Source organism: Diabrotica virgifera, chromosome 8 (assembly GCF_917563875.1).
Source record: "Diabrotica virgifera virgifera chromosome 8, PGI_DIABVI_V3a".
NCBI lineage: Eukaryota > Metazoa > Arthropoda > Insecta > Coleoptera > Chrysomelidae > Diabrotica > Diabrotica virgifera.
The window spans coordinates 130,767,550-130,779,935 of record NC_065450.1 but is presented as its reverse complement, the minus strand read 5'-3'; the positions used below and the strand labels follow the sequence as shown (position 1 = coordinate 130,779,935).

Genomic DNA, 12,386 nt, shown 5'->3' with positions numbered 1-12,386 from the left:
GAGAGAAAAAAAAACGTACCTTCGTGATTATTATACATAGAACTTCCAAAATTATGTATTCGTTGAAGATTATTTCCATATTAAAGCGACTTATACTTATAGATGTATAACTGGTTGACAATTATTACAATACTCTAAATAACATAACCAATCCATGATGCGAATAAAGATAATTTGAAACAAAAGTAATATATCGTGACAGTAGTTTCAGAATGTTAACGGATAAAATAGACGAGGGCATTTAGCACAAAATAAATAAATTTTTAAATACAGCACATAGAGACTTACAGTTTTTTGCATTATGTTCAGGATGACGTCAGGAAAAAAGTCTACTATTCAAAAATGGGTGGAAATGCATAATTGCACTGTAAAGTGCATAAAATGCATCCAAAATTGCATAAATATAAAAATAAAGTCAAAATCAGTATACTAAGGAACAAAATTTATTATTTGGGGAGCTTTTGGGGTCACTGAATACGATTACGCAATCAGAACTGACACCCGGATCACCTGGTGCCCAGGGTCAGTGCAAGAGACGTTGTCTTGTGGAGTTTCGATGGTTTTCGGAATTAAATCCATGCAAACGGACTACTCACGCATTTAAGGGGTCACTAAGTACTAATATGCCATCAGAATTGACCTCCAGAGTAACTGTTGCCCAAGGTCGCTACTAAGGCACGTCATCTTCTGGAGTTTCGAGGGATTTCGGCACTAAATTGATGCAACTGGACTATTAGGGGAGTTTTTGAGGTGGTTAAACACGAATATGCCACCAGAACAGACCTCTGGATCAACTGGTGCCCAAGGTCACTGCAAGGGACGTCATCTTCTGGACTTTCGGGGCTTTCGGTACTTAATTCGTGCAAACGGATTACTCGGGGTTTTTTGAGGTCGTTAAACACGAATATGCCATCGGAATAGACCACCGGATTACCTAGTGCCCAAGGTCACAGCAAGGGACGTCATCCTCTGGAATTTTGAGGGATTTCGGTATTAAATTGATGCAAACGGATTACTTACGGGTTTTTGGGGTCGCTAAACACGAATATGCCGTCATAATTGAACTTAGAAATACCTGGTACCCATTGTCGCTACTAGGGCACGTCATCGTCTGGGGTTTCGAGGGCTTTCGGCATTTAATTGATGCAAATGGATTACTGGAGGGTTTTTGAGGTCGATAAACACGAATATGCCATCACAAACAACTCCTGCGCAAATGGTGCCCAAGGTGACTACAAGGGACGTCATCTTCTAAAATTTTAAGGAATTTCGGTATTAAATTTATGAAAATAAATTACTCGGGGGATTTTTGAGGTCGGTAAACACTAACATGCCATCAAAACAGACCATCATAGAACCTGGTGCTCAGGGTTGCTGCAAGGGGTGTCATCCACTAGGCGAGATTTTCGGTACTATATTGATGCAAACATATTACTTATAGGTTTTTGGGGATGTTGAACACGAATACCCCATCAGAACAAACACCGGAAGACTTCTTCTGGAGTTTCGAAAGTTTTAGGTACTCAATTGATACAAACAGATTACCCAGAGGTTTTAAGGGTTGCTAAACACAAATACGCCATCAAAAGAGACACCGGAGTATCTGGACCTAAGGCACGTTATCCTCTGGAGTTTCGGGAGTTTTCGGCATTAAATAGATTCAAACGGATTACTCATGGGTTTTTGGGATTGCTGAAGAAAAATACGCCGTCAGAACAAACAGCGGAGCACCTGGTGCCTAAGGTATATCACCTTATGGAGTGTAGAAAAATTTTGGTACTAAATTGATGTAAACGAATTGCTCATGGGTTTTTGGGTTTACGGAATACGAACTCTACTATGTTGATCTATTTAATTTTTTTACATGAGTTTTATTATGCGTTGACATTATTAGTGATTACCGTAATCACTAGATACTCCAGAATTCCTCATGTAAGCCATATTCGTGTTCAACAACCCCAAAACCAAAAAGTAATCCACTTTTCATCAATTTAGTACCGAAAATTCTCGATACTCCAAAAGATAACGTGCTTTAGGCACCAGGTGCTTCAGTGTCTGTTCTAATGGCGTTTTCGTGTTTAGGTACCTGAGAAACCCACGAGTAATCAGTTTTCATCAATTTAGTACCGAAAACGCTCGAAACTCCAGAAGATGACGTGCCCTAGGTACCAGGTGCTCTGGTGTCTGTTCTAATGACGCAATCGTTTTAAACAACGCCAAAATCCGATTAGTAAGTAATCCGTTTGCATCAATGAATGCCAAAAATCCTCGGAACTACAGAAGATGACCTGCACTAGGCACTATTTCTTTCCATGACCTTGGGCACCAGATGATCCGGGTATCAGTTCTGATGGCGTAATCGTATTCAGTGACCCCAAAAACCCCTCAAATAATAAATTTTGTTCCTTAGTATACTGATTTTGACTTTATTTTTATATTTATGCAATTGTGGATGCATTTTATGCACTTTACAGTGCAATTATGCATCTCCACCCATTTTCGAGTAGCAGACTTTTTTCCTGATGTCATCCTGAAAATAATGCAAAAAATTGCAAGTCTCTAGGTGCTGTATTTAAAAATTTATTTATTCGGGTGTTTTTAGTGCTAAATGCCCGGTCTAAAATGACAATTGTAATTCTAGATTAGAAATTTATCAACGACGTAAATGTAAATATTTTATGGCATTGGTATATTTGGACATTGTATAGTGAAATTGTATTCTATATTTATTAATTACTTAAAATAATTTAAATAGTAATATTCTGGCAAATATTTATATAAATATTGATATTTATGTAAATATTGATATTTATGTAAATATTGATATTTATATAAATAATATAAATATTCTAACAACTTTCAGATTTGACTAAATTTTCATGAAGTAATTCGTGACATTCTTAAAATCTTATATGACGTCAAAATTAATGACGCACTGAAAAAGGGTTTGGGATCAGCTGTACACTAATAAATAATTATAAAGGTAGGGGAACCCAAGCAGGGAGTTTTGCAGTTACTCGAGCGCGTCACATTATAACATGGAGAGAAACCTTGTACCCTATAACCTCTACCATATAATGGCTCTTAATACAGGAGAGTTCGTTAAGGAGGTTCGAAAAAAAAAATCTATCCTTAGAAAACTGGAAATCGTCAGATTAAGATAAGGTAAGTTAAGTACATGCAAAACAGTGTATATTTAAAAAAATCTGACGATTTGAGCGGTGCGTAAGGAAATGGGCGCGTCACAAAGTTTCACAAAAAAACGTCAGAGAGATTAACTAAAAAATACGTGTTCAATTTTTCTTTAAAATCTATCAAATGATATGAAACACGACCCCCACAGAGAGGGGTGGGGGGTAAATTTTAAATTTTAAATACGATAAATACCCTATATATCTCGAAATGAACATCAGATCGAAAAACTGAAAAATAGACGATATTTAAAACACTTGACGATTTGAGCGGGGCGTAAGAAAATGGGCGAGTCACAAAGTTTCACAAAAAAAGCGAATACTTCGCAAAATGAACGTCAGAGATTATAACTAAAAAATACGTATTCAATATTTTTTCAAAATCTATCAAATGATATCAAACACGACCCCCCAAGGAGAGGGGTGGGGGGTAAATTTTAAATTTTAAATACGATCCCCCCTATATATCGCGAAATAAACATCAGATCGAAAAACTGAAAAATAGACGTATTCAACATTTTTGAAAAATCTATCGAATGTCATCAAACATGACCCCCACAAAGGTGAGGTGGGGGCTACCTTAAAATCTTAAAGGGGAGCCCCCATTTTTTCTTGCAGATTTGGACTTTTATTGGAGACATTTTTCGAATTATGGATAGATGGCGCTATAATCGGAAAGAACGATTGTTGAAAATGGAAAATTAATTTAAAAAATACAAATTCCCCGCTTTATGGAAAACTTTACTTAACTTTTTTTGGTTTTAGGACCTAATCTTCATGATCCAATAGGTCCCCATAACGCTCGAGTAACTGCAAATTTAGCCTACTTTCCTCCCCTACTATAAAGAGTATTTTCTGATAATAATAGAAAATAACTACAAACAATTATATATTTGAAAATAATTCGCTGTAAAACGAAATCAAGAGACGTCTTATTTTTCAGTTTATTCAGATAGCGTTATAAACGACCTAATAATATATAATTAGGTATATTTGAAATACTAATATTACCTAAGAAGTACAAAACCACGAGAATTCTAAAAGCAGTAATATTTTCTGTGTAGATAAGGTAATCTTAGCTTTAGAGAAAATACAGACACGAAAGGCAAATCAATATTGGTGAATAAGTAATAAAATTCTGTTTATCGTGCCCCATTGCATTTATTTTTGGACATTCTTCTTCTTCAAGTTCTATCTTCTATGGAAGGTTGAAAATCATCATGGCTATGCGAACTCTGTTGACCGCCGCTCTAAATACTTCTGCACTACTGCATTGAAACCATTCCCTTAATTTCTTAAAAGCGTAGGCGCAAAATTTCGTATCAATGATTTTTAAATGCCATCATTTTTTTCGAATCCTCAGAAAACTAATAAATATTTTTAAAAAATTTAAAGCAGAATGAAACGTTATATTATTACCGAGAGCAGAAAATCCCCTAGAATAAACAAAACGTTATAGTCGTTTTCAGGACTATAGACTTTCGGCCATCGGTAATAATGTAATCTTTCATTATGCGTTTAAATTTTTCAAAAATGCTTGTTAATTTTCTCATATTCGAAAAAAATTACGGCATTTAAGAAGCATTGGCCAGAAATTTTGAATTTACGCTGTTAAGCCAGGATATTCTTTGTCTTCCCATGTTTCGCTTTGCTCGAATTTTGCATTTTATAATAAGTTGTAATAGTGAGTATTGTTGCCCTCTCATTACATGTCCTAAGTACTCAAGATTTTTTCTTTTGATAGCTAATATTATTTCCGCTTCATTTCCTATCCTTCTAAACCTCGTTTTTTAAATAGGAGCAGTAAACTCAAAAGACAAATGCACCCCCAATAATGTCAATAGAAAAATCACCAGATTCATCTTCTTTTTTGTCATGAGCATGTCAGCTTTCGACGGTAATGCATAAACATTATATTATACCAATACGTCGCTAAAAAGTTCTAAAAACAACTGTTTTTATTTAAATACAGACTAAAAATTAAGTGAATAACGGAGAAAACACAACAAATCGCCGATATAACTTAATTAACCAATATTAAAACATGTAACATATCAGCTTCAGCAGATGTATGGGCCCTAAAAACAAAGAAACTTATATCTTCAGCCAATGAGAATTGCACCAAAATTCTCCTTTCCTGGATAACTGGACACTCTAATATATTTGGTAAGACCAAGGCTGATATACCTACTGGCCAAAATAGGAAGAGACCTGAATGTATCAATGGAAGTACAACTGGATTCCTAGGATGCCCTATCAGTCATCAGAGGAAAAATTACCAAAGAGAACCAAGAAAAATGGAAAATTTTAGTCCAGAAGACTTCGTAATACAAAACAATTCAAGACTTCTTTCCCACCAAACCTTGGTATTCAAATTTTCCATATACAAATAGAAGACACACTAGCACCATCATTAGAATGCGCACAGGCCATTGTTTAACAAAACAACATCTGTATAAAATGAATATTAAAGATAATCCTTTTTGTGAATGCGGTCATCTCAAGGATCTGAACCACATCTTTTTTGAATGCCCGATTAATGTGTTTCCTAATTTTCATATACATATACACAAAATTCATTTCCATGAACTTCAAAATACCGCTCTCTGTATACAATATTCTAAGTTCCTTAACGGAAGAATCAGTCAATGTATGTAATTATGCGTTTTCTTGCAATTAACAAAATAAGCTTACAAATTGCAAAGCTCAACTGTTTATATGTATTCGTGTTTTATGTTGATATTTGTCATTTAATTTATGTTTTAATCATACTTAACCTGACCCAATTAATCTCATTTATTTTATTACACCTCACACCTCATCAAAAGCTTTTTACAAGAACATAGTCAGCGATTTTGATATGGCTTAGAGCCAAACTACATCAAGATCGCCTATAAATCGTGCTGGTAATCGCCTTGCAGCGAGACCAATAACAAAAAAGAAGAAGAAGAAGAAGAAGAACAGAACTTAATTAACCTATAATTTTAAATGCCAATAATGCCAAAATTTCATAAATGTCAATGTTCTATATATCTATCTATTCTATTAGTCTACTTACCGCAATCTTGTTCATCAGTTTTATCACCACAATCATCAAGACCGTCGCAAGCCCATTCAGTTGGTATGCAATGGCCATTTTTACATTTAAATCCATCACAAACGATCTTGTTACTGCATCCAATAGTTTCATCTGATCCATCCAAACATTCAGGTGCGCCATTACATACCATGTCAAGTGGAATACACAATTTATCGGCACACTTCCAATGACCATCTTCGCAATGGCCATCAGTTTCGAGAGTTAGCTAAAATGAAAAGTTATATGTATATGCAAAAGATTGACACTCACTCTTTTGATTCGGAATTAATTTTAAGCCGGCCACTCGCGGTACTGCGGCGTCTTTCAACTTTGTCGAATTCGACTAACTGACAAAAATTTTGATCGTGTGTGACCGTACATCCAACAAAATCATACAATTTGACCACAGTGAGACTGCCCTGTCTGCTGGAGTACTGCAGAATTAATATCATCGACGATATTGTCGAACGACACCGCAGTACCGTGAGGGGCCAGCTTTAGAGCCTATGATATTTACGCATGACTTCATAATATGACATTACTTTTCATAAGACTTTACACTGAGATGAAGTCAAGAAAGGGCCTAGCCGGGTAAGATGATGAAAACTGTCCCCAACTCGATTCGAATTCCATATAGGTCACCGTTTAGCATATATAGTGAAACTTATTTCCTGAAATTTTTAGCCCCCTAGGTGGTCATGTGACCCACCTAGAGCCTAATTAGGGTTTTTAGGTTTTTATTTCTTCTCTCAGCCGCATCGAGAACTAGCGAAAAACTTTAGATAAAAAAGTTTTAAGCTTTAAAAAGTTCTGTCCAAATTTTTTTTTTTCATTTTTGGCAGGAAATAGGTTCGTTTTCACGAAATAAATATATAACGTGTATTTTTGCATAATGTTTCACCCTGAATTTTTTCAAATTTTTAAAATTGGTAAGACGCACCTTTAAAAATACAAAAACACGCATTTTTTTGGTTTTTTTTTTCGTTTTTTGATACAATTTTATACATATTTTTTAAAACCGGTAACACCGTCACTAGAATAGGTAAAAATCTGAAAAATAATTGGGGTTTGCTTAATAAAAATTTTTTGTAACGCCATCCATTTTCAAGATACAGGGCGTTGAAGAAATCAAAATTTTACACATTTTTTACGATTTTGCCGAAACTGCTGGCAACATTATAATAAAACTGGGCGGGTTTTAAGAGCTAGATATTGTGCATGTTTTGACATATAATTAAAGAATTGATATTCATCATTGGCGCGAATAGGGGTAATGGTCTGAAATTTTCAAAGGAAAAAAGATAGTACGCCACTGACATATTTCAAATTAACAATCATTTTTGAATTCCTCGTTCAGTTTACGATAAAAAAACTATCTTTTCATTTTTTCATACAACGCGCCGTTTTTCTGCAAAAAATAAAATATCTTAATAGTATGGTATAGTTAGACCCAAACCCAGACATCCAAAGTTAAAGTTATCCTCCAACACCAAATTGTTCTATATGGTCCACATAATGTTCAGAAAAAGTCACACCATTTTGAGCGTCGGGTTTGGGAGGGAGAGGGGGGAGAAATCTGCAAAATCGTAGTTTTTTAGGTTTTTCGTCAATATTTCTAAAACTAAGCGGTTAAGCATGAACAACCTTCTACACAAAATTGTTTTACATTAAATTTGAAAAAAAAAGCCCTATGCATAACCGTTCTAAAATGAACGGTTCCAAAGTTACGGAGGTAGTATAGTATAATTGGTCCAAAAAAAGGCCTAACCCAGACATCCAAAGTAAAAGTTTTCCTTCAACACCAAATTGTTCTATATGCTCCACATATTGTTCAGTAAAAAGTTAAACCATTTTGAGCGTCCGGTTTGGGGGGAGATGGGGGAGAAGTCGGTAAATTAATAGTTTTTTTAAGTTTTTCGTCAATATTTCTAAAACTATGCTTTAGCTTAAGGAATGTTCTATAGAAAAATGTTCTACATAATATTTAAAAAAAAACGTTCAATAAATAATTGTTATAAAATCAACGGTTCCAGAGTTACGGAGGGTGAAAAGTGGAGGTTTTCGATACTTTTTATATCTACCGATTTCTCCCCCCCTCTTCCCCCCCCCCAAACCCGACGCTCAAAATGGTGTGACTTTTTTCTGAACATTATGTGGACCATATAGAACAATTTTGTGTTGGAGGATAACTTTCACTTTGGATGTCTGGGTTTTTGGTATATTTGTATCATAAATATTGCCCAAAAAATATAAAAAGTATCGAAAACCTCGAATTTTCACCCTCCGTAACTCTGGAACCGTTGATTTTATAACAATTATATATAGAACATTTTTTGTTTTAAATTTCATGTAGAACATTTTTGTATATAACATTGTTTACGCTAAAGCATAGTTTTAGAAATATTGACGAAAAACTTAAAAAACTACTAATTTACCGGCTTCTCTCCCATCTCCCTCCCAAACCGGACGCTCAAAATGGTGTAACTTTTTACTGAACAATATGTGGACCATATAGAACATTTTGATGTTGTAGGAAAACTTTTGCTTTGGATGTTTGGGTTAGGCCTTTTTTGGACCAGTTATACTATACTACCTCCGTAACTTTGGAACCATTCATTTTAGAAAGATTATGCATGGAGCCTTTTTTATTTCAAATTTAATGTAAAACAATTTTGTATAGAAGGTTGTTCATTATGTTCATGCTAAACTGCATAGTTTTAGAAATATTGGCGAAAAACTTAAAAAACTATGAATTTACCGATTTCTCCCCCCTCTCCCCCCAAACCCGACGCTCAAAATGGTGTGACTTTTTTCTGGACATTGTGTGGACCATATAGAACAATTTGGTGTTGAAGGATAACTTTCACTTTGGATGTCTGGGTTATGCCATCTTTTGGATCAACTATACTATACTATAACGCTTCCAAAGTATTCGAATTAGTTTTTATAATGGATGTACGAGTTTATGTAGATGTAGAAACTACTAGAAGTTCGAATACTTTGTAAGGGTTAAGATGTTTTATTTTTTGAATAAAAATAGCGCGTCATACGAAAAAATAGGATGATAGATTTTCTGTCACAAATTGAACGAGGAATTGAAAAAAGATTGTTAATTTGAAATATGTCAGTGGCGTACTATCTTTTTTCTTTAAAAAGTTCAGACCATTACCCCCATGCGAGCCAATGATAAATGTAAAATTCTTAATTGTATGTCAAAAAATGCACAACAACTACCTCTTAAAACTCGCCAAATTGTATTACAATGTTGTCAGTAGTTTCGTCAAAATCGTAAAAAATGTGTAAAATTTTGTTTTCTTCAACGCCCTGTATCTTGAAAATGGATGGTATTGTCCTTTTCATGGGCATTTTCAGTGCGTAACAAATGATAGGAAAAAGGGTAAGTCCGTGATAATACACATTTATGACATTTATTCTAACATGACATTTTAGTTAAATCTGACAGTTGTCACATTTTATTTTCAATTTGGAATAAACACAAATCAAATGTGTTTCTTGCATTTATAAAATGGTATTTTCTTTGATTTGTATAGTCTTATAAATTATACAGATTATATTTGTAATATTATTATCTAATTAAAAAAAAATATTTTTTTTATTATGGCGCCATCTATCGACAACTAGAATAATCACCGAACTAGAATAATTACCAAAGTAATCATCGACGTGCCTTTTTTCTGTCATATACAATTTAATGCGTTAGAAAGAAATCGAAAAACTGTGACGCACTGAAAGATGATCATGAGAAAAAGAATATTACAAAAAATTTTTATTAAGCAAACCTCATTTATTTTTCAGTTTTTTACCTATTCTAGTGACGGTGTTACCTTTTTTGAAAAATATGTATAAAATTATATCAAAAAACGAAAAAAAAACCGAATAATGCGGTTTTTTATTTTTAAAGGTGGGTTTCACCAATTTTAAAAATTTGAAAAAATTTAGGGATAAACATTATGGAAAAATACACGTTATATATTTTTTTCGTGAAACCGAATATCTTAGTTATTTTTTTATATTCATTTAAAATTTCGAAATCGTTCTAAAATTTAAATTTCCCGCCAAAAATTAAAAAAATGAATTTTTTCGGACAGAACTTTTTAAGTCTTAGAACTTTTTTATTTAAATTTTTTCGCTAGTTCTCCATGCGGCTGAGATAAAAGATAAAAACATAAAAACCCTAATTAGGCTCTAGGTGGGTCACATGACCACCTAGGGGGCTAAAAATTTCAGAAAGTGAGTTTCACTTTATATGCTAAAAGGTGACCTATATGGAATTCAAATCGAGTTGGGGGCAGTTTTCATCATCTTAACCGGCTAGGCCCTTTATAAAGCCAGTGTAAGACCAATAATGACATATGCATCAGAAACAAGACCCGATACAGCCACAACACAAAGACAACTGGAAACAGTAGCGATGAGAGTACTGAGAAGAATTACAGAAAATACGCTGAGAGATCGAAAGAGGGGTGAAGGCATTAGAAGACAATGTAACGTAAAGTGAATAAAGGAATGGGCACTAAATAGAAAAAAAGAATCGAATAACCATATAACCAGAATGGGGGAGACACGTGTGGTCAAAATAGTAAGAGATAAATCACCAATCGGTAGAAGAACAATCGGCCGACCGCGCAAAATATGGAGTCCAGGTTCGATACCTATAACACCGTCGAAGACATCGATTTTTTTTTAAATAACTCTTCTTTGATTGTCTAATATGAATTGTCTTGAGTGTTGTTGGGTCTTGCTTACTAGCATCCAATCACAGTGTCGCCAGCATGCCTTATGTTATTAAATATTTCTTCTTTTACCTTTATGCCCTCTGCAGTGGCGTAGGAATCCACCGGGGCCACCGGGGCAGTGCCCCGGGGCCCCCCGAGGTAAGGGCCCCCGCGAGACTCCTGGGAAAAAAGGAGGGTCATTGTCTAGTTCATGTACTTCTCGAATTTTGAAAAACTAAATATACGTACGTGTTCAGAATGTTCTTTTAAACAAAATATCTATTACTATTTTCCTGGTATTACTTACTAAATTTTCTGAGATTTTTCCATTGCCCTTCAAGGATCCCATCAACTTCGTCGCAAATACGTAATTAAGTACGCAATTAGTGTGACTGTTTGCCTGCTCAGAACGTAAAAACATGGCACAAAACGGCAAAAATCTTATTTTTAATCGTCGATTGTGTCGAAAAAAAGCTTTACCGGCGAAATTGTAAACTATTTTTTGTTTATAAGAACTTGAAGGATTTTTAATTTGTGGCGAGTGGCTGCCTGGCAGGTAGTGGGTGGGGAGGGGATCGCAGCCCTAGCGGCGAAGAGCGAATGACCTTGTGTCTATTGTTCTCAGTACGTAGTCAGTAATCAGTTCGTCAACACTCCTGTCTCTGCTGTAGTATGTGTGTGCGTGTTTTAGCGTTTATTTGGTTACAAAAGTATGGTGCGTGTACGTGCGGCCTATTTAAAAGTCAGAAAAGACAGATCAAGTCAAAAAAACATTTTGACGAACTGTGTGAGGACGAGAGGTTGCCGGAACCGGAATCATGTTTTAAAGTAACAGTGTTTCTCCCTATGATTGACATATTGTGCAGCCAAATACAAGCACGTTTTCTAGGAATGAAATCTGTTTTAGATACTTATAAAGTAACTTTTCCTGAATTCTTGTCAAAAGAAAGTGAAAGTGAAATTCATAACTGTGCTGTTGAATTTGTAAAAAGGTTTCCTAATGACATCTCTCCTTCATTCCCATCACAAATTTGCTCCGTAAAAGAAACTTTTAAAACAGAGCTTAAAACCATGTCCACTGTCAAAGAGCTTGCAGATTTATTGCTCATTGACCATAGCTCTTTGTCTTCAACTTATCCTGATGTGTGTACAGCGTGCGTCATGTACTTGACAGTCCCGGTCACCGTCGCTAAAGCGGAGCGCTCATTCTCAAAGTTGAAGATAATTAAGAACTATTTGAGAAGTACTATGGGCCAGGAAAGACTCGCAAATCTGGCGATACTTTCAATTGAAAATGATCGTGCCAAACAAATTGTCATTGATAGTGTTACAGATGATTTTGCTTCAGCAAAAGTTAGAAAGACTTTTTTAAATAAATAC

The 12,386-nt window shown here is 34.9% G+C and overlaps 1 protein-coding gene across 1 annotated transcript in view; it reads right to left on the bottom strand.

Annotated features, from left to right (window-relative positions):
* LOC126890417 (putative vitellogenin receptor) overlaps positions 1 to 12,386 on the bottom strand; it is a 243,602-nt gene that overhangs the window by 169,605 nt on the left and 61,611 nt on the right. The window contains exon 4 of the mRNA XM_050659325.1: positions 6,250 to 6,496. Within this exon, the coding sequence (XP_050515282.1) occupies positions 6,250 to 6,496 (247 nt within the window). The remainder of the gene's footprint in view (positions 1 to 6,249; positions 6,497 to 12,386) is intronic.